Source organism: Nyctereutes procyonoides, unplaced genomic scaffold (assembly GCF_905146905.1).
Source record: "Nyctereutes procyonoides isolate TBG_1078 unplaced genomic scaffold, NYPRO_anot_genome, whole genome shotgun sequence".
Lineage (NCBI taxonomy): Eukaryota > Metazoa > Chordata > Mammalia > Carnivora > Canidae > Nyctereutes > Nyctereutes procyonoides.
Genome location: NW_026575020.1, coordinates 12,013,701 through 12,036,198, shown reverse-complemented (window position 1 = coordinate 12,036,198; position 22,498 = coordinate 12,013,701). Strand labels below are relative to the sequence as shown.

The window sequence follows — 22,498 nt, the reverse complement described above, 5'->3', positions numbered from 1 at the left end:
TCCTTATCCACTTTGTTCACATCTTCACACTGTGACAAGATAGTATATTCCTTCGAGTACAGAAACCACCCACACCCTGCTCTAGCTAACAGAGAACACTGCAAATGGTAGTTATTCAATAAAATAAACACATACATATATGCTTTCTAATCTGAATAATGAAGTTTTTTTTAACCCCATGCTTCATTTCACCATAGACTATTAAGTATCTCATGGAAAATATCCTAATTCCTTCATAATTCCCATTGAACTATGTTTTCTTTGTCCATGACAAGACTCAGTAAAAGCTTACTAAATCAATAAAAGACTAAGAGAAGCAATGAGCAGTTAAATTACTTTCAAAATTAAAAACATGTTACATAAATGTATCCTCACCATTGTTTGCGTCTTTATCTTTTTTTCTCACATGTGTTCATAGTTTAAAATAAAAACAATACATCAAGAGAATGGAAATTACGTAAAGGAGATATACCAATAAAGTTTCTAAGAGTCAAAGAATCCCACTAAGTAAAAGGGCATGTAATTTGTGCTAGAGCTTGCTAACAACCCTCTGGTAAATAATGCTCCAAATCAGAGGAAACTACTCTGGAATCCACTATAAATTCCTGTTAAGTGTACTGCCTATGTGGTGTGTCCTGAATGTTTGTATCCTCCTCAAATGCATATGTCAAAATCCTAACCCCTAATGGTGATGGTATTAGGAGATGGGGCCTCTGCAAGAGGCTTAGGTCATGAGGGTGGAGCTCTCAGTAATGTTCTGACAAAAGTGTTCTGATAAAAGAGACCCTACAGGTCCCTATGTCAGGACATGATGGGAAGTCTGCAACCTGAAGAAGGCTCTCACTGGGACCATGCCAGCAGCATGATCCTGGATTTCCGGTCTCCAGAACTGTGAGAAATACATGTCTGTTGTTTATAAGCTAGTCTGTGATATTTTGTTACAGCAGCCCAAATGGACTAAGATACTATGTAACTCATGCTAATTTGTCTTTATTTTGCAATTCTGATAGAGATTAATGCTATTAAAAATTAAAATATACAGGTAACACCTTGCATTATAATTTTTAGACATGTAATTAACTTTTCCTTTCTATATGCACTGGTTTTTTTTATTATTGTTGTATTTAATTTCTGGACATGATTTAAAGGGAAGGCTTTTTTTTTGATGTTTGAGCCACTAACAGATACTTTGCTGTTTGATAAAAATTTTTTTATGGGTGGCTTAATTAATACTTTATTGTTTTAAAAAGTCAGTAAATCATTTCATGGTGATGATAACTAAGAATATTCAACTCATAATACTGATGTTCTTTTTTAATTTATATCTATACAATCTCTTAAAAAAACCCAAATATTTCTTTTCTTAAGCTATGCTCCCATCTATAATTTCTCTGTAAGGTGCATTTAACAAACCTCACCAGTATTTCACTAAAAGGACAAGGCAACCTAATCTTGATTTAAAGAAGAGCTTACATGATTTGATTTCCACAGTTCATTGATTATTACAGCTTCATAGACACCATTATGATAATGTATCTTAAAATTTCAACTCTTTGTTCAGAAAACTTTCTAATAAAAGACATAATCTAATAGGGACCATTGAACAATACATTCATTTTGCTCTTTTATTCATTGAAGGAAAAAAGGCATAATGCACCCTTCTTTAAAGTCTATTAAGTCACATTATGTACTCCTCATTGAGAAAGGGTAATTGAAAGAAATAACAGTAAAAGAGGAATTAAATGTGCATTTACCTGTATTAGACATATCCGCAGGGCTGTTTTCTGAAGAAGTAATTGGAGTCTGTTCTGTTTTCTTGTATCCAGTTTTTATCTATGAAAGAAAAGGAAGAACATGAAATGTCATTTTCCAAAGTAGGTCAAAGACCAGACTAGAAGCTCACGTTAACATAAAAAGAATGGTTTAAGAGATTAAAGCAGCGGTCCAAAAAATACGAGATCTCTAAAATTTTGGTATATTTATCTCCAAACAAAACATTTCAGAAATAAAGGTAACAATGCTTTCAGCTCTACCATGTCCAAGAACAGCAAAATATAAGGCCACGTATCTTATCTTTGAAAAGTTATTATAACCCCAAATAAAAAAGTATAAGGGGCTGACAAAATCTTACACTCTGTATCTTATTAGCAGATACCTGAAACTGAAATTACCATTGATAAATTTTATTCCATTAACTAAAAGCCAACCTGAGTTTCCTACTTTGCTTTAGTGCTAACATAATATTTTAAGAGTATATGGTCTATTTTATCTTTGATTAGTTAAGGCATTGTAGCAATTAGTAATCAACTGTCAATTTCGATGTAGAAACTCCCCCTTCTGTGTGATTGTACTGGGGTGAACTAGGTATTAGCATGCACACATAAGGGAACCATATCCACCTACACTGAGTAATTAGGATTAGCTTCACTGTGCAGGAAAAGAGGTAAGAAACAAAAGGAAGACTGCCTGTCTTCAGTCAAGCAGAAAACAGAAATAATAATAAATTAAACCATATTAGAGACTTTCTGAAAATAAATATGACATTCTTAACATAGTTTTGAGTGACACCTAGGCATATCTTTGTGAGGCCATTCCTCATCCTGTCTTTCTGAACAAAAGACACACTGACTTGAAAAATTATACTACTGACAGCACAATAGAAAAGTCTTAAACAGAAAAAAAAGAACTTTCAAGAAAATACCAATTGTTTTTAAATATATTATCAAAACTATAATTCTAAATGTATATTACAAACATAAAAACATATGGGGGATTTCTGGACTGCAAAAATATACAGAGAAATGTTAAGATTACCTGACTAATGTTAAAAGAAGATAAAGTGGTATCTGTAGTTTGGGGAGTAGATGAGGTCTTTGGAATTAGTATTTCAGGGGGAGAAGGAAGAAGGCTAAATGTCGAGGCTTGAGGTCCATATTCTCTGGAAGCTTGTAAAAGGGATGTACAAGATGGATTTTCTAGATGACTGCCATCAGATTTTTGTCTTATGAATGCTATCTCCCAAGCAGATTCTGACCTAGCATTAAAAAGAAATAATTTTATGGATATATTATAGATACAATACAACTGAGTTTTAAGATAATGTATCAAGGATTATTAAAATTTATTTATTTTAAGAGGTACCTGAGTAGCTCAGCTAGTTAAGTATCCGACTCTTGATTTCAGCTCAGGTCATGATCTCAGGGTTGTAAGATCGAGCCCCACATTGCGCTCTTCCACTCAATGGGGTGTCTGCTTGGGACTCTCTCTCCCCCTCTGCCTCCCCCTACCCCAACTCATGCATATGCTCTCTAAAAATAATAAATGAATAAGTAAATTTTAAAAATACATACTTATTTTAGGGTCTAAAGTATTTAAATCTCTTAAGTTACTATTTTTGAGGAAACATGCTAACTCAATCTATCTTATGGATAGGATAGTTACCTCAACTTGGCTCTTGTAATTATGCTTTTTGCTTCTTCAAAGGATACACCAATCATAGATTCCTTGTTTATTGAGACAAGTTGATCTCCTGGCTTCAAACGTCCATCCTAACAAAAGTAGTAATACACATAAAGAAACTGTTTTAAAAGAAACAACTAATTGATGCAATTAAACCAAAGAAAAAAGTTAGTGAACAGTCTCTTAAAGAAAGAGTAAGAAGGGGACGCCTGGGTGGCTCAGCGGTTGAGTGTCTGTTTTCAGTTCAGGGTGTGATCCCGGAGTTCCAGGATTGAGTCCCACATCGGGCTCCTCTGGGGAGCCTGCTTCTCCCTCTGCCTGTGTCTCTGCCTCCCTCTATATATCTCTCATGAATAAATAAATAAAATGTTAAAAAAAAAAAGAGTAAGAAGAAAACCTTGGACAAAGAACTTAGATAGCAAAAAGTTTTAACTAAGGCCTGGTTTGCTTACATACATGAATGGAATGGGACAGTCTCATGTACATGTGAGCTAAATTTGCACACGAAAAATCCTGAAAACGTACTTGAAGACGTAGCCCGGTACATCAGGAAAAGACTTGTTTTAAAAGCTTGGTACTGGGCAGCCCAGGTGGCTCAGTGGTTTAGTGCTGCCTTTAGCCCATGGCCTGATCTGGAGACCCGGGATCCAGTCCCACATCAGGTTTCCTTCATGGAGCCTGCTTCTCCCTCTGCCTGTGTCTTTGCCGCCGCCACCCTCCCCCCATGAAAAAAATAAATAAAATCTTAAAAAGAAAAAAAATAAAAGCTTGGTACTATGAGATAGATACAGCTCTGACTCTGTGATAAAGTCAGTCAAATAATGCTAGCCTATTTCAGAATACAAGACTTACTTACTCACTTTAGTTTCTGAGCATTCCTGAATCTCTCATCCCACCAAATTGGTAACGTTAACTCCACTGTAAGACTTAAAATTAGTCAAGGATCCTAATTAGATTGATCCTACCCATATTTCAGCTGTTTACTGGATCTGCTGTACCTCCAGTGACTCAGGCCTAGCTGGTTATACATACAGCTTTAGTCATCTCCTATTAATGATGACCACTTATAACCAGCTGCCTTACATTGTCTGCTAAGATCCAGCTCTGGCTGTAACTAGCCTAAGTGGGTAAGACAGTCTATTAATTACAAGATTTAATGGATTTGGGGGATCCCTTGGTGGCTCAGCGGTTTAGTGCCTGCCTTTGGCCCAGAGCGCGATCCTGGAGTCCCAGGATTGAGTCCCACGTGGGGCTCCTGGCATGGAGCCTGCTTCTCCCTCCTTCTGTGTCTCTGCCCCTCTCTCTATATCATGAATAAATAAATAAATCTTAAAAAAAAAGATTTAATGGATTTGTTTGATAAGTTTCTCAGTCTTCACCTTTTTTTTCTTAATTCAAAGTGGAAAAAGAATGAGCTCTCTTCATTTTCAGTTCCTAAGAGAATGTCTCAATTATCATTTATATACACAAAGACAGAAAGCACTATTTCTATAACTGGGGAAAAAGCTTATATGGTTAAAAAGCTAGATTTTCACCCTACTGGCATTTAAGGAAGTTCCACAAATTCAAGGAAGTATCTTTCTTCAAAGCCATATTTAAGATATATCCCTTGGGTAATTGATTTTTGATCTGTACATCCATATACATAATAATGATGATTTCATTACTTTGCTGCTAAATGACAATAGTAATTTTTAAAGATTACTTATTAGAGCGTGAGCATGGCGAGGAGAGCAGATGGGAAGGGAGGAGGAGGGAGAGGGAAAGAATCTCAAGCCGCCTCCCCACTGAGCGGGAGCCTAAAGGGCTGGATCCCATGAACTTGAGATCATGACTTACATGGAAACCAAGAGTCAGAAGCTTAACTGATTATACCACCCAGGTGCCCCCTAAATGTCTTTTTTAAAAAACAAAAATAATTTTGAGAGATGCTTGGGTGGCACAGTCAGTTAAGTGTCCCACTCTGGTTTTGGCTCAGGTTGTGATCTCAGAGCCATCAGATTGAGACCTGTGTTTGGGTCCACACTCAATGTGGAATCTGCTTAAGATTCCCTCTCCCTTTGCTCCTCTCCCTGTTCATTCTTTCTCTCTAACAAATAAATAAACCTTAAATAAATAAATAAAGACATTCAGTGCTGTTGTTGTGCCCAAGATTGCGAATCCGAGAAACCACCAAGGAGCTGACATCAATGCAAGCGCACGAGGGTTTATTAGCAAGCTCGAGCTTGGGTCCAAGTATACCTGACACAGTGGAGCAGGGACTTGGACCCCGAAGTGGGTTACAGCTGGGTTTTTTATAGGCTGGTCTAGGGGATTTTCAGAAGGGATGGAGGAATTTCTCAGTTCTGTTTACATTCTGATATGGGGCTTTCAAGGGCATTGAGCTCTGTTCTCATTCTAATATGGGACTTTCTACCATGGGCATGGGCTCTGTTGTCTTTCTGATATGGGATTCTCTGCTGAGGGCAATTCTGAGCTCTGTTGTCTTTCTGATATGGGATTCCCTGCCGTGGACATTGAGGAATTCTGTAGTTCCCCCCCCCCCCCCGTAAAGTTCAGCTCTTATTCACAGGGGCCTAAGATGGCTGTACTTGTGCTAATGCTAAACTTTAGGTGGGATGGCCTTAATTTTTCTCGGCCTCCACACTATCTCTAACACTGAATACAGGAAGATAAATAAATATAAAATATTTATCAAAAAATTTTATAGAAACATGTTATTTCAAATAGTATATAAAAGATATATCATCTAAATGCATCATGACTTTATGACCCTTCTATATTAAAAACATTATTTAAAAAATTAAACTGAAAAAGGGAATTTGATTTTAAAATATTTGGAAATTTATATTTTATAAATATAACTAGCAAAGTCAGAGAACACAACCCGATTGCTATATTCACAAATGATTTCTCCCCCCCTTCCACTGATAAACGTATAAGGAGTAAAACACAATAGTAATTCTGGAAAAAACTTGGCAGTATGGAGGGAGTATCCATCATATGGATCCTACATATTCAGTAAAATGAAAATGCTGATTTTGTTAAGATTTTACAAACACAGCTCTATATTGCCTGGGCCCAAACTTTATTACAGAGTTTGGTTACATATGCATTTAAATCAACTCTACCGGGATCCCTGGGTGGCGCAGCGGTTTGGCGCCTGCCTTTGGCCCAGGGCGCGATCCCGGAGACCCGGGATCGAATCCCACGTCAGGCTCCCGGTGCATGGAGCCTGCTTCTCCCTCTGCCTGTGTCTCTGCCTCTCTCTCTCTCTCTGTGACTGTCATAAATAAAAAAATAAAAAAAAAAATTATAAATCAACTCTACCCAGACATACTTAGTCACTCATGTACATTGGCTTGTAATTTGATACACAAAATTTTAGTTTCAGCAGTTATTTATTCAAGGTTAAGATGATATGGCAACAAACAAGAGAAACAACCTTTTTGCCACAGGCAATAAGATAAGGCTAATAATGGAGAAAAATGAACAAAATCCTAGAGTGCTTATTTCCAAGAGGAAGGGTGGGGAGTGTGGGGAATGTGATGAGGAATGCCTCTGTAGCTTGTAAAATTTTCTACTTCTTAAGTGGTGAACTCTAAGCAGATTCATAGGTATTCATTCTATTATTATGCTTCATTTACATGTGTCAAATATCACATAAAAAAGAAACGAGGGGTGCCTGACTGGCTCAGTTCAGTAGAGCATACAATTCTTGATCTTATGGTCATGAGTTCAAGCCCCACACTGGGCATGGAGCCTACTTAAAAAAATTTAAAAGATAAAATACAAAAGAAATTTTCCATTTCCCAAAATAAACAGAGCTTATAACATCTGGCCCAACAATGTGTCTAACTAGCTGAATTATATTTTGGTTCCATATTCCAAAACTGGTATTGGAAATAAGTGTCAAATAGAGAAATTTTTAATATAATTTTAAAAGAAATAAAATTAAATAAATATCCTTATTAAATCTAGCTCTGACCATTTGGAACCTAATAAATAATTCCTTATTAGAATCACCTTTACTAAAGTAAAGCTGAAATTTAATGGCTATACTATTATTCACTTGTATCACAAAGCCTAGCAACAATTTAGGGGAAAAAAATGGAGAAAATGAAGAAAGCACCGTTTCACTAGAGCAAAGCATATAAAGGACACTGACAAGGAAAGAAAGGATTTTTTAGAATCGAGTGTCGGATAGTAAATAATAGTAAATATTGTCAATTTTTTTTCGTTTGGGCAGGAGCCTTCTGAGGCAGTGGACAGAAGTAGAAAGATCACGAGGTTTGGCAGCTAGACAGACCTGAATACAAATTTGAGCTCTACACTTGCTAGCCAGGTGTTCATAAACAATTAGAGAGAAAGGGGCTGGGGGAGGCACACAATCTCATCCACAAGAAATACAGAACTAAATTTAAAATTATTTGAGGTAGCTCCTGTGTCTATATATCTTATACAGACCACAGCCAGCTGTCAGGGTTCCAGAAAAAAAGGCTGCAGAAAACAGAGGTAGGCAGTAGGGTTTCAGCTGATCTACTATCTCCCACATTCTCCTCTGAGACTGTACAGTATTAGCAGCACAGCGGAAAAAGTTCTCATGAACGCAATATAATGTATCTAATATTAAAGTACACCAGTGTACTGAAGTGGCATTTTCCAGCAGGACAAGAGTCAGAGAAGAGAGGAAGAATAAGGCTTCTGGTATTTATATGTATTTTTTTCTTTCTAAAAAGTATTTAACATCGTAGGTTTTTTTCCTTTGCCTCCTAGAACAAGATCTTAGCTGATCATGTGAATTTCTGAACCTGTTTAAAAGTCAGAACCTGCAAACTCAAACAAAGCTATTTCTGTAAGAGTCTGGCATTCAAACCAGTGAATCCTGCCCTAGTTGGATAAATGCATATGTGAAGATACTAACTTCGGGGACATGCTGAAGCCTCTTCCACACTGTCTGGGTTCTGATTCAGCAGTTACTGAGTGAATGTACAACACGACAGGCAAGATGTCAAGCACTTTCATAGTCTGTGTTCTTTCATATCGACATTTACAAAAGTGTTGAAAGTACTCCTGACCATTTAAACGGTTGTTAAAAACTACCAGTGCTGTTCATTTATAATGACCATTATATAGTTTTCCAAGTAACATGTTAGCTTACTACCATACCATCTATATAGCCTGACTCTAATTTAATGAACTCTTTTTCCTAAATACTAAGGAATTCTCCTGCAAGACTTCTGGTTCCTTTTCCATACACTCAGGAACTGTCAACTTCTTCTACTGCCAGTTATTAATGTGAATTTAGACAAGTTGCGCAATCTGTATGAAACTTCATTTTCTTTTTCTTTTCTTCTTTTTTTAAGATTTTGTTCATTCATTTGACAGAGAGAGACAGAGAGAGAGAGACAGAGTACAAGCAGGGGGAGCGGCAGATAGAGGGAGAGGGAGAAGCAGGTTCCCCACTGAGCAAGGGAGCCCCAGAGACTCCATTTTCTTAGCTGTAAAGTGGAGATAAAATACCTGTCATACAAACTTGCTATTAGTAATTAAATAAAATACATAAAATCCTAGCACACTGTGGGAGTTAAATAAAGGAGAGTTGAATCAAAATTTCATGCCTGTTGTAATTTTCACACTGATGGCAAATTTAATCCTGTTACTTCTCAAATTAAAAATTTTTGAGTTAGGAAAAAAAAATTAAAAAAAAATAAAAATTTTTGAGTTAGGGACATATGGGGTTAGGCAGGGAAAGATAAGGGAAAGGCCCAGAGTCAGGCTCCCACAAATTCCAAGGACACTGAGATGCAATAGAGATAAGGCAACAGAAATGAGGTAAGGACATAAATCTGGCCCTCTAGCTCCAAAATATTAGGGAGTATCTTCCTTTGACATCTATCCCGTAATCACTGAGACTCAAAACAGTCATGTCATTCACTCAAGATGGCAAAAGAAAACTCAAGGCCATCTACTTCCTACTCAGGTTTTCCATAAAAGGCCAGCCAAAAAGCCCTCAGTGGCAACCTTGTTGGGACCCTTCTCAGTTCTGAGAGCTTTCTCTGTTATCTGCTTAATAAACTTCTATCGCTTTACTTGCTCTCCTTTGTCCACAAGATTCATTCTTGGACTCCATGAGACAAGAACCGAGCCCTCTTGCTTCACCTGTAGGGGCGCTTGGGTGGCTCAGTCAGTCAAGTGACTGTCTTTGGCTCAGGTCATGATGCTGGGGTCCTGGGATCAAGTCCCACATCGAGCTCTCTGCTCAGTGGGGAACCTGTCTCTCCCTCTACCCTATTCCCCGTCTCTGGAAAAATTAAAACAAACAAACAAACAAACAAACAAAAAAAAACCCCAACCCTAATGGCTGGCCATGCATAGGAAAAGCTGTATCTCCTTAACTTACCAAACCCAGCACAACAAACTAGCCACAACCAGCTTTTTCTGGCCTCACCATCTACCTTTTCTCCTCATCATATAAATTCTTCATTCTATTCTCAGAAAATGTTCTTCAAACCAGCTCTGGTCTTCGGAACCCTAATGCTTTTACACATCCTAATCCCTGTCTAGAATGCCACCACCAACTCTACCACTTCTCTGATAAACTCAAACTTCACAGTCAAATGCAAACAAGTTCTCAGTGGTAAGTTTGTCCCAACTGCCTGGAATTACTACTTGTTCCTCTCTTTCTGCTCCAAAAGCACTTTTTACTTACCTCTGTTATTACTTACTTTGTACTGTCCCTTTTGTTTACACATCTTTTTCTCTCCCGTTAGAGACTAACTCAACAACTTCCAAGCTAACAGCACTGATTATTTCAGTTGGCCAGAACCATGTCTTTTCATGGTTGTCTCCTTGGCATAGTGCCAGGTACATAATAAATGCACAATAAATTAATCAGGGCCAGGGAACAGTCTGAGGAAATTAAAGTGGCTCTGACAGAAATAATTAATAGTAAAGGAGAAAAAAGAGTGCCTTGTAAAGTAAACCTTCTTGACCACTACTTCTTTAGTTCTCATCAATGGGACTGGTTTCTTTACACCGGAGGCCTTGGTCCCAGTTCCAGGGATATGTTCAGCATATTCTGAAAATACATTTCCTCTGAAAGGTAAATATGTCCTACTGCAATCCTTTGTGAACAATGACTAGCCACTAGTATCTATGTCTGTATGATCATTGTCTTTACCTATGGAGTTTGACCCCTCCCCCCAAAAAAAAGTCCTGAATTATTTATCATATTTAAGATGACACTGGCTGTAAGATACACTATTATTTTATGTATCACTAAAAGAAGAAAATGCTGACAATTACACTATGAAATTGATTGTAAGACTCATCTGATAGAGCTTATATATATGTGTTTTAATATATGTCATAGAATCAGCTAAATGAAATATGAAATATATTATTAGGTTTGAAGAAAAGCTTTTGATTACTGCTTGCTTTCCTTGTACTAAGAGCAGAAAAACCAAACAAAAACATTTGAAAACTTCAAAGAAATTTGGTGTCCAGAATCTAACACAATGGGCCAGTGAAGAGAAGTACTTGGTGTGGAGCCAGATGGTGGCAGTAGAAGAGCAAACAAGCAGATTAGCAACTCTCAGAAAGATGACAGAATGACCAAGGAATTATTCATTCATAAATATTAACTGAGCAATTAGTATGTGCAAGGCATCACACTGGGGATGAAAGATATCATTGTGAATAAAATCAGAATCCTTGCACTTAGAAAACATACTATCTTATGTTTTAGACAGAGTTGATAAAACAATCACAGATATGGATGTGTGTTTACAAACTGAGATAGGTGATATAAAGGAGCACATGTAGGAAAAAAGATCTGACCTAAACTGGAGGCACAGAACACATTGTTTAGGAATCAGTCTTTGGGGATCCCTGGGTGGCACAGCGGTTTGGCGCCTGCCTTTGGCCCAGGGCGCGATCCTGGAGACCCGGGATCGAATCCCACGTCGGGCTCCCGGTGCATGGAGCCTGCTTCTCCCTCTGCCTATGTCTCTGCCTCTCTCTCTCTCTCTCTCTGTGTGTGACTATCAAAAATTAAAACAAAAAAAAAACAAAAAAAAAAAAAACAAAAAAAAAAACAACCAAACACCTAAAAAAAAAAAAAAAAAAGGAATCAGTCTTTGAATAGATATTTGGAAGCAATGGTGGTAAGGGCATGGGTGTGTTCCCAGTCAAGAGGGAACAGCAAATAAGAGCTTCCAGGAACTGAAAGACTATCACTCTGGAAGCATAAGAGTGGAGAGTCAGAAAAGTATAAGGCAGAGGTCATGTTATACAGAGCCTTGCAGGCAACTGAGTATTAGTAAGATAGGCTGCGGTGGGGGGTGGGTGGACATACATGGTGCATAAGAGCACACAAAGCTATTGTGAAGTCTGTTAAAAAGCTATGTGATGGGGGCACCTGGGTGGCTCATTTGGTTAAGCATGTGATTTTGGTTCAGGTCATGATCTTAGGGTCCTGGGATTGAGCCTCATGTCAGGCTCTCTGCTCAGCAGGGGTCTGCTTCTGCTTCTTTCTCTTTCCTTCTGACTCTACCCTTGCTTGTGCTTTCTCTCTCTCAAATAAATAAATAAATAAAATCTTAAAAAAAAAAGGCAGGGGTGGGGTGGGAGGGCACCTGGGTGACTCAGTGGTTGAGAGTCTGCCTTGGGCTCAGGTCGTGATCACAGGGTCCTGGGATCGAGCTCCACATCAGGCTCCCCGCAGTGAGCCTGTTTCTCCCTCTATGTCTCTGCCTCTTTCTCTGTGTCTGCCATAAATAAATAAATAAAATTTCAAAAAAAAAAAAAAAAAAAAGCTCCGTGATGGTGGTAGAGGTCAAGAAGACTAATGGGTTCAAGAGATATTTATAGAGTCAAAAAAAGTCAACAGCACATGTTAATAAATTGGGTATGGGTATTAAGGGAGAGGAAATAGTTGGGATGCTTTCAGGTTTTCTGACTATGCAAGTGGAAGATGTCATTTAAGACTGAGAACAGAGGAAGAAGCTCTGTTTGGGAAGAAATGAGCAGATGAGGGTGTGGTGTGACTATCATGAGTCTTGCCTCAGATATAGTGAGTTTGAGATGCCTTAAGGAGATCCAAATGGAAATGCTGACCAAGCAATTGGGTATGTGGGTATGAAGCTCAAAGAAGTGTCTAAGCCAGAAAAAAGTCTAAGATTGAACACTGAGGACTCCAGACTGATACGGTACTGGCTGGTGGGGTACAAAGGACCTCGGAGTTCTCATATTTCTTTAACTCAGGACCTAGTGGATTTGTTTTCCTGCAATAGGTTGCCTCTAACACTTAGAGCTGGGAGGATCTTTCCTTCTATTTCAATTGGAAAAAACATGTCAAGATGCTCCAAGTTTGAACTCTGAATGTGGTTTTTTTTTTAAGATTTTATTTATTTATTCATGAGACATAGAGAGAGAGAGAGGGGCAGAGACATAAGCAGAGGGAGAAGCAGGCTCCTCAGGGGGAGCTTGATGCAGGACTCGATCCCAGGACCCTGGGATCACAGCCTAAGCTGAACGCAGACACTCAATCACTGAGCCACCCAGATGCCCCTGAATGTGTTTTTCAAAGAAACATGGTGTTTTGGTCACTGACCCAGTACTGTTTTGCTTTTTTTTTTTTGCCATTAGAGAACACTCATGCATTTGTAAGTGGGTGGTGGTGGGGAATCAGGCAGCTAACCATGATTAAATAAAGATTCCTTCTGAGTTCCAGGAGCCCCCTTAACATATGAAGTTTGGAAATATAAGTGTTATATAATCCATCTATAAACTTGAGGACTGCCTATATTGTTAGCTCTGAAACAATACACTAAAATAAAATTAGAGCAAGTGAAAGCACTCCTATGCATTTAAAAAATATTAAGTTGCTCAGCTTAGGAACTTAGTAAGAATAATCTTATGAGCCTGTGTCTCCTATTGTAGAATACATCCACTATGCAGAAATTTTGTGCAGATTAGAAATTTATTAATATAACCTAACAATATTTAGAACACAGTAAATGCTATTAATAAAAACATTTAAAAATAAAATTGCATTGATTTGTATTTGCATTGATTTGTATGTGCATGTAACTCTCCAACTTGAGGAAGCATACAAAAATAAGTGTAAGTATTGTAAACCTAGCTAATCTTCTGTCTCTACCTTTCTCTGTTCTAGCTGTTTTCTTCAGTTGGATTTGACCAGATACTGCCCAGGCACATTAATAACTCTGTGCTGCTCTCTAGTGGTAAATACAGAATATAGTTCATTAAATGCTTTTTGATAACCTTTCCAAACAATGAAATTCTAAGAAACATCAACAAGAGAAAGTATTTAAGTATAAATTTGCAGTCTGCTACCACTGATAACAGATGAAGAGTTAGCATCACTGCTATCAATTTATTATTGTAAGATTTTATTTATTTATGAGAAAGAGAGCAGGAACAGGGAGAGGGAGAGGGAGAAGCAGGCTACCCAATGAGCCAGAAGCCCGATGAGGGGCCCAGGGCTCAATCCCAGGACCCCAGGATCATGGCCTGAGCTGAAGGCAGATGCTTAACTGACTGAGCCACCTAGGCACCCCTCAATTAATTATTTTAATTACAAACATTTTTCATGGGGATAAAAAGCTCCTTGAAGGGAAGGCCTATCTTTCTAGTGCTTGCAGGATCTTTCACTGAGAAAGTCACAGAGGACATTCAGCTAGTATTAAAAATTAAAAAAAAAAAAATTACTTGATGTAGTAGGTAAACAAACTTCATCACTGGTGGTTTGGGTTTTTTGGTGAAGTGTTATTTTTTATTTTCATTTTTACCTTGTAACAGTCTCCTCCAGGAATGATTTCCTGAATATATACCAAGGGACCTTCATTTCGGTTAATTCCTCCTAGGATCTTCAGACCAAGGCCTGTTTCCTTGGTAATTGTAATCATCTGAAAGGCAGGATCCCTAAGATAAAGTAAATTAGCACTCACAGGTTAGCCTAGAGATCTTTGCCTACTTTCTCTTTAAACTACTTGTTAAACCAAATTCTTAGATCTAGATAACCCCAAATACTCAGTACATATTAGCAACGACATTTAGAAAAGTATGGTGATAGAAGAGCAAACAAATGGATTCTATTAACCTCTATTATTTATTTTTTCCTATGAAACAATTAAACCATAGACAAAATCACAGCAATAATACTTATTTCTTTAGAGCAGAACAAAGAAAAATACCTTCAACATAGGATTTAAATAAATGTAAATATTTATTAAAGGGATCTGAAGAGATGTGCCTTTAGTTGACTTTTAGATTACACTGAAGGGGGAATCCCTGGGTGGCGCAGCGGTTTAGCGCCTGCCTTTGGCCCAGGGCGCGATCCTGAAGACCCGGGATCGAATCCCATGTCGGGCTCCCGGTGCATGGAGCCTGCTTCTCCCTCTGCCTGTGTCTCTGCCTCTGCCTCTCTCTCTTTCTCTCTTTCTGTGTGACTATCATAAATAAATAAAAATTAAAAAAAAAAACTATTCATTCTCATTATTCTTTAAAAAAAATAGATTACACTGAAGGATTCCAAAATTAAAGATTTTAATGAGTTAGGTAAGTGACTTTTTAAAAGACATTATTGGTAAAAGAAACTTAAAGTGTCTTTTAAAAGGCCATTTATAACAAAATAAATATGACCTCCATTTGAATCTCAAAAGGAAAAGTTATCTTTTTAATTTAGAAAGAGTATGTTTTCATAGAAAGCATGTGCTCCATCCATATTTAACATCAAACTTAAGAGCAATGTCATTACTGCCAAAAGAATTTTGTGCAAGTTATACCCCCCTATTTGTGTTTCTGAACACTCCTATCAGAACAGAAACTTGGAACAGTTTGAAATAAGGCTTAGAGCTGCCCGCTTACCAGTGATGTACTGGGCACTGTGTTCATCAATATTTATACATTATGCCATTCAATTTAATTATTTTTACAACTCTTAAAATTATTACTCTTATTTTTCTAAAAGCACCAAAATCTGGGAAGGTTAACTTGGTGGTCTAAGGTTATGAAGTCAGAAAACAGCAATAGAAACCCAGTTTGTCTTACTCCAGAGGTAAATTGTGGTATAACTCCAGAGGTAAATTGTGGTATAAGATCTACTTTCTTGCCGTATTAAAGCCATTGTTGAATATAGGACTTTCAGTTATTTTCAAACATATCAAAAAACTCAAACTGCTATTAAAAAAGAGTTGCCTTATATCTTAATTATGATTATAGCTTTTAGAAAAAAAACTTTCTTAGCTTTTGCCATAGAAATTCTAATGATATCTTTAAGAAAGTGCGTTCAAAAGTTAAATCATAAAAAATTGAAAGAAATTAAACTATAAAAAAAATCTTACAAACCTCCCTGCTTTTAAATATTTTGCTTTTTATTATACTGAATTAAGGCTCTAGTGTTGGATGGCTTGTCTGGTTTCTAGGGCAATGGTCAATTAGCTAGGAAAAGAGGCCATCAGGCCTGGGTCCATAATGTTTCACTATTACAAATTTCAAAAGCTCAGCCCACTCTTAGTGGAATATTAAGTTGTAAGGGCATAAGACTGAAGCCTAGAAATGAGAGAGTGGAAGGGGAATGGGAATTAAAGTACCTCATTAAGTACCTCCCATAACCTCTTAAACCATCTAAATGCGAAGTTCCTCCAATGGTGAAAATACACCATCCTTACCATACGTTACTGTTTCAGTAATGGAGACCTCCTTTTCTGATACAATAGAATATCTATATTTCCATATAGCATTTACTTGCTAGGACCTTATTTTAAAAACCCCTTATGCTAATAATTTATATTATTTACTTTTTTTGGTTGTTAAAAATAGTTCTGCCTCTCAACTTTAATCACAGAGAATTCCAAATTAAAACCAGGCAGAAGGGATCCCTGGGTGGCGCAGCAGTTTGGCGCCTGCCTTTGGCACAGGGCGCGATCCTGGAGACCCGGGATCGAGTCCCACATCGGGCTCCCGGTGCATGGAGCCTGCTTCTCCCTCTGCCTTTGTCTCTGCCTCTCTCTCTCTCTCAATCTGTGACTATCATAAATAAAATAAATAAATAAATAAATAAATAAATAAATAAATAAATAAATAAATAAGGAAATGCATCTTTAAAAAATAAAAAATAAAAAAAAAACAGGCAGAGATATTGCTATTCACCTATCAGATCAACATATATTTAAAACTGACAATATACTCGGATGACAAAGCTTCAGGAAAAGAGGTATTTTTGTATACCGTTGATGAGGATGTAAAATGGCATAGATCCTAAAGAGAGAATTTGGTAATCTCTAAATTTACCTTCTGACCCAGAAATCCCATTTCTAGGAATCCATCTCAAAGATACACTGGCAAAAAATACAAAATGATTTGTATACTAGGTTATTCATTTTGGCATAATTTGTAATCTCCAAAACTTGCAAACAATGGCTGTCCGTCAATAAGGTACTGGCTGAATAAACTATAGTACATTCACAGGATAAAATACTACAGTTATAACAAGGTCCAAGGAAGACATTTATAGACTGATACGATCACTAGGATAGAAGTTGAAAAAAAAAAAAAGGGCAAGATCAAAAAGTATATATAACATGTTGCCTTTTTGTTAAGAACATGCTGGTGAGTAGAACCTAAGAGGCAGAGCCTGGATATTTGTGGCCATCTTGCTTCAGTTATAGGATTCTTTCCCACGGGCTTGAGTTTCCCTTAAGAGTTGGACAAAACTCTATGCTGTACTAGAAAGTAAAACTGCTCAGCACAAGGGCACAGAGCTCTGTACATGGAGCTCTTTCCATACCACAGAGATGGGCCTTGCTTGTGCCCCATGGAGACTACATTTTTCCAGTGCTCTCAGGAGGTGTCAGAGAAAGACATCCTCAATTTAATTAGCCTGATACTCTTCTCCAGGGAAGACCTATGAACCTGAGGGCTGGTGTGCACGTGCTTACTATTATATACAATTTTATATATATATATATATATATATATATATACACACACACACACACACACACATCATATATATACACATACTTATAGTGTTATATAATGTGTATATATTTATATGTATTTGCTTATGCAAAAAGAAGCACTGAAAAAGAACTAAGAAAATGGTTATCTATAGGAAGAATGAGGTCACGGAGTGAATGAAAGGCAAGAATGACTTCTCTGAATATATCCTGTTATATGTATGTTACCGGTTTGCAAAACAGCCACCAATTCTTCCCATCCCTGTCTGTGTGCCATTTGGAATGTGCCTTTACTGTTGTTCCATTAAAAAGTAAAGTCTGGGGACACCTGGTGGCTCAGTGGTTGAGTGTCTGCCTTCGGCTCATGGACAGAGTCCTGCATTGGGCTCCTGTGGAGAGCCCGCTTCTCCCTCTGCCTAGGTCTCTGCCTCTTTCTCTCTCTTTTTTTTTTTAAGATTTTATTTTATTTATTTATTCATGAGAGACACACAGAGAGAGGCAGAGACACAGGCAGAAGGAGAAGTGGGCTCCCTGCAAGGAGCCCAATGAGGGATTCAATCCCGGGACCAGGATCATACCCTGAGCTGAAAGCAGACACTCAACTGCTGAGCCACTCAGGAGTCCCATCTGCCTCTCTGTCTCTCATGAATAAATAAATAAAATCTTAAAAAAAAATTTAAAAATTAAAAATAAAAAGTAAAGTCTGTATCTCTACCCTTTGAATTTGGACTTGGCTATCCGAACTGATTCAGCCAATGGTACATCAGCAAATGTGAGGGAAATAAGACATCTGAAAAACACGTGGGTGTGTTGCTGGGAACCATTCTGCCATCATGGGAAAGAGCCTGAGCTAGCGTCCTGGAGAATGAGATCAGGTTCAAAGAGACGCCATCCAACCTTTCCAGATGAGGTGCCAGAACATATGAGGCAATCCTGCACTTCTGGTACATAACAGAAAAACTGTTCAGCCAACCTACCAAATCATGAGAAAGAATAAATGCTTGTTGTTTCAAGGTATTTTGGGTGGTTTGTTACCCCGCAAAACCACTGTTGCTTTATGTTATTTTTAACTTGGAATCATAAAATATTTTAGAACAATCAGATCAAATTTTAGAAAAAACAATTTTTATAAAAAATTATAAAAAAGAATGCAGACATTGATTTATGTTGGAAGGTAATTATTGATCAACTTATTACTCTACCTTAAACCTCAGTTAACTGTATAAAATTTTCAATCAAAAAAGTTCATTACCATTCTACATATTTCAAACTATGATAGCTCAAAACATATTAGATTTAAAAATTACTTTTTAAAAATTTACTTAAAAATTACTTTTCAAGTAGACTGGATGATAACACAGCAGATGTATTTTTATTCATGATTTTACCACAGGAGCCTTAGATTTAACCGTGTAATTGAAGATCTTGATGAAGAGTCTAGAAATTCTTCCTTTCCTAAGAATGCAGAAATAGAAAATAAATTTTCATGGCTTAAGAGTTGTCAAATTCAACTTCAACTTTGCTTAAAAAAATTATATACATGTAAACAATATGTATCTATATATACATGTTAGATGTATTTTATATATTTTGAACTATGGCACTTTAGTCATTGCTGATAATATCTGAGAAATATGAAAACAGTTCTGCATATAGACATGGCTATAGGACTACATCCACGTCATTATCTGTATCTATGTAAAATCTGCATTTTCTGGGGCACCTGGTGGCTCAATGGTTGAGTGTCTGCCTTTGGCTAGGTCATGATTCTGTCCTGGGATTGAGTCCCATATCAGGTTCCCCTCAGGGAGCCTGCTTCTCCCTCTGCCTGTGTCTCTGCCTTTCTGTGGCTTTCATGAATAAATAAAAAAACCTTAAAAAAAAAAAAAAAACAACTGCATTTTCTGGCAGAGGTGAAGAATACAGCTAAACTTCAGGTAACTAATATAGTTTCCACCATTAATACACTTAAAATATCACATAACAGGAGCACCCGGGTGCCTCAGTCAGTTAAGCATCTGCCTTCAGCTCAGGTCATGATCCCAGGGTTCTGGAATTGAGCCCCTCATCAGGCTCCCTGCTCTCAGAGGGGGGGCCTGCTTCTCCCTCTCCCTCCACTGCTCCCCAGCTTGTCCTGCTCTCTCTTTCTGTCAAATAAATAAATGAAATCTTAAAAAAATAATAATAAAAATAAAAATCACATACTAATGAAAGTGTGACAAATATCTTTTGTAATCACAAGGCTAGAAAGTTTATAGGCAGAATGTCTATAAAATAATTATACAATACACTGTTGAAAAAAACAAATTCCTATCGTCTTACCAGCTATTTTGAGGGGCTTCCTGCAGATCTTATATTACTTTGATTCATATTAATCCACAAGCTTCTTAAATACTTTCCTATGAAAAGAAAAAAATATATATATGATTTTAATGTCTCATATAGCTCTTCTGTGAAAATTAAAGAGAAAGGTGCAGTTTCATTTAATTAAAGTTGTATTTGAATAGAGCTTTATCATCTCTTCAGAAGAAATGTGGATAAAGTACAGAAACTTAAAAGACACTAAGAATATTTAGCACAACCTTCTTATTAAGGAAATGAATAGCTAGATTCAGAAACTGTGTGCTTTCCTCACACAAATTAGAAACAGTCAGTGGTTGTTTTTCTAACTAGCACTCAGGCTTCGGAGCCTTGAGCATGGATCTTGGCATCACAGACACCTGGGTGCCAATTTGAGTTTGTAGGCGTCTCCAAGCCTTAGTTTCTTCATAGTACAATCACTACCTTGACTGTAGTGATGGTTTTACAAATACATTCACATATCAAAATTTACCAAATTCTCTCACTATAAATATGTACTGTTTGTTATAAATTAACTATATTTAAGGGCACCTGGGTGGCTCCATTGTCTTGATTTCACCTCAGGTCATGATCTCAGGGGCATGAGACGGAGGCCCGCCCCCCCCCCCCCCCCCCCCGCCCCCGCCGTGGGGCTCCTTGCTGGGCAAGGAATCTGCTTAAGATTCTTTCCCTTTCTGCCCCTCCCCTAACTTGCACATATGTATGCTTTCTCTCTAAAACAATATAATCTCTTAAGCTAAATTTTTAAAAATCTGATTTTCATTTAAAGTTGTCAGAATGGAAAGGAGCTGGGAGGATGGAAGAAACAGGTGAAGGGGAGTTGGAGGTACAGGCTTCCAGTTACAGAATAAGTCACAGGGATGAAAAGTACAGCATAGGGAATATAGTCAATGATATCATAATAGTGTTGTGTGGTGACAGGTGGTGGCTACACTTGTGGTGAGCACAGCATCATGTACAGTTGTTGAATCTCTATGTTGTACACATGAAACTAAGGTAACATTGTGTGTCACGTATACTTTGATACATTTTTAAAACTAAAATTCTCTAAAGAGGGGCACCTGGTGGCTCAGTAGTTGAGCATCTGCCTTTGGCTCAGGGCATGATCCCAGGGTCCTGGGATCAAGTCCCGCATCAGGCTCCCTGCACAGAGCCTGCTTCTCCCTCTGCCTGTGTCTCTGCCTCTCTCTGTGTGTGTCTCTCATGAATAAATAAATAAAATCTTAAAAAAAAAATTCTCTTGGGATCCCTGGGTGGCACAGCGGTTTGGCGCCTGCCTTTGGCCCAGGGCGCGATCCTGGAGACCCGGGATCGAATTCCACATTGGGCTCCCGGTGCATGGAGCCTGCTTCTCCCTCTGCCTATGTCTCTGCCTCTCTCTCTTTTTCTGTGACTATCATAAATAAATAAAAATTTAAAAAAAATTCTTTAAAGAAAAAAAATGTAGAAAATGTAGAAGCTTGACCTTGGCATGTATCTTCCTTCACTTCAAAGAGGCCACTTTATAAGAGTATAAACTCATAATGTTCATGAATAAATGGGAGAAGAGCCATCAGATAAAATGTTTTGACAAATTGCTAGAGGACAAAAAATAGACGGTGAGATGATAACAGATAAAGGACCTAAGAAGCTGAAACTAGGGCAAGGCTTCCATTTTTTTTTTTCTTTTTCTTTGTTTCCTTTTTTTTTTTTTTTTTTTTTTTTAAGAAAGAGAATACACATGCAAGCTGGGTGAGGGGGAGTGGGAGGGAGATAATCTTAAGCAGGCTCCATGCCTTGCAGAGACTGTTGGGGAGCTCTATCTCACAATACTGAGATCATGACCTGAACCAAAATCAGGAGTCAGATGCTTAACTGACAGAGCCACTCAGGTACCCTGACTTCTTAAACATTTGTGAGTTTGAGCCCACATAGAGAACATGGGAATATGTGTATTGTGTACTGGGGTGAACAGGGATGGCATGCTATATATCTCTGAGTTGCTGAGGGGAAATTTCTGCATACCAGTAACTGATTCAAAGCAAAATTCTGGCCTCAGAAACAGCTGAAGGGAGATTCAGGAGGAACTCTTCTTGCAGAATTCCAGAGAGGCTAAGGACTCAGAAAACCAAAATTCCAGGGAGAGCAAAACTGAGGCAGAGAACTAAAATCAAGGCGATTATGTCAGCTTTTCTCTAACCATTGAATGAGGGAGAAACCACACATTCTGCTGTAAATAACTTGAATAGGCCTTAAAGAAAGAGCCAACCACCTTCTGGGAACCTAACATAGTGTTGTTCCACTGGCCTGAATGTTAAAATCCTGCTTTGACTTTCACAGTCCCTGTGGCAGCAAGCAACAAGGGAAGCATGCAGATTAAAACCAGCAGAGAAATGACGCCAAAGCAAGTAAGATCCCAGCCTAGTGGTGATCACCATCTAGTGGTGATTTGTCCTAAAGGGACACAGAGTTCCCCAAGTGATGAAACATACCCTTGTCTAACGGATATATTGTGGCTAAAATGCAGAAACAGATTTCATATAATGTCAAACTTAACAAGGCATTTAAAAATATTTCTATTTTAAAGTATTGAAATGAAATTTAAGTGTTTAAATTATTTCATTCACTTAACATGCCTGACAGTATCCTAAGTGCTGGAGCTGAGTCTGTCCCTGGAGACAGTAAAAAAAAAAAACAAAAAAAAACAAAAA

General features: G+C 37.8%; 1 protein-coding gene across 7 annotated transcripts in view; it reads right to left on the bottom strand.

Moving 5' to 3' along the window:
* Nucleotides 1–22,498, bottom strand: part of STXBP4 (syntaxin binding protein 4) — a 185,764-nt gene that overhangs the window by 152,841 nt on the left and 10,425 nt on the right. For 6 of the 7 annotated variants that reach the window (XR_008665698.1, XR_008665699.1, XM_055335437.1 and 3 more), the window contains exons 2-7: nucleotides 19,770–19,846; nucleotides 18,781–18,902; nucleotides 14,277–14,409; nucleotides 3,442–3,548; nucleotides 2,815–3,034; nucleotides 1,755–1,833 (exon numbers count right to left, since the gene is read on the bottom strand). Coding sequence is in view for 5 of the 7 variants with exons in the window: in XM_055335437.1 (XP_055191412.1) it covers nucleotides 1,755–1,833; nucleotides 2,815–3,034; nucleotides 3,442–3,548; nucleotides 14,277–14,409; nucleotides 18,781–18,827 (586 nt within the window). In the remaining 2 variants the exon portion in view is untranslated. Of the gene's footprint in view, nucleotides 1–1,754; nucleotides 1,834–2,814; nucleotides 3,035–3,441; nucleotides 3,549–14,276; nucleotides 14,410–18,780; nucleotides 18,903–19,769; nucleotides 19,847–22,498 lie in introns of those variants that run through there. The other variant, XM_055335450.1, reaches the window with a different exon arrangement.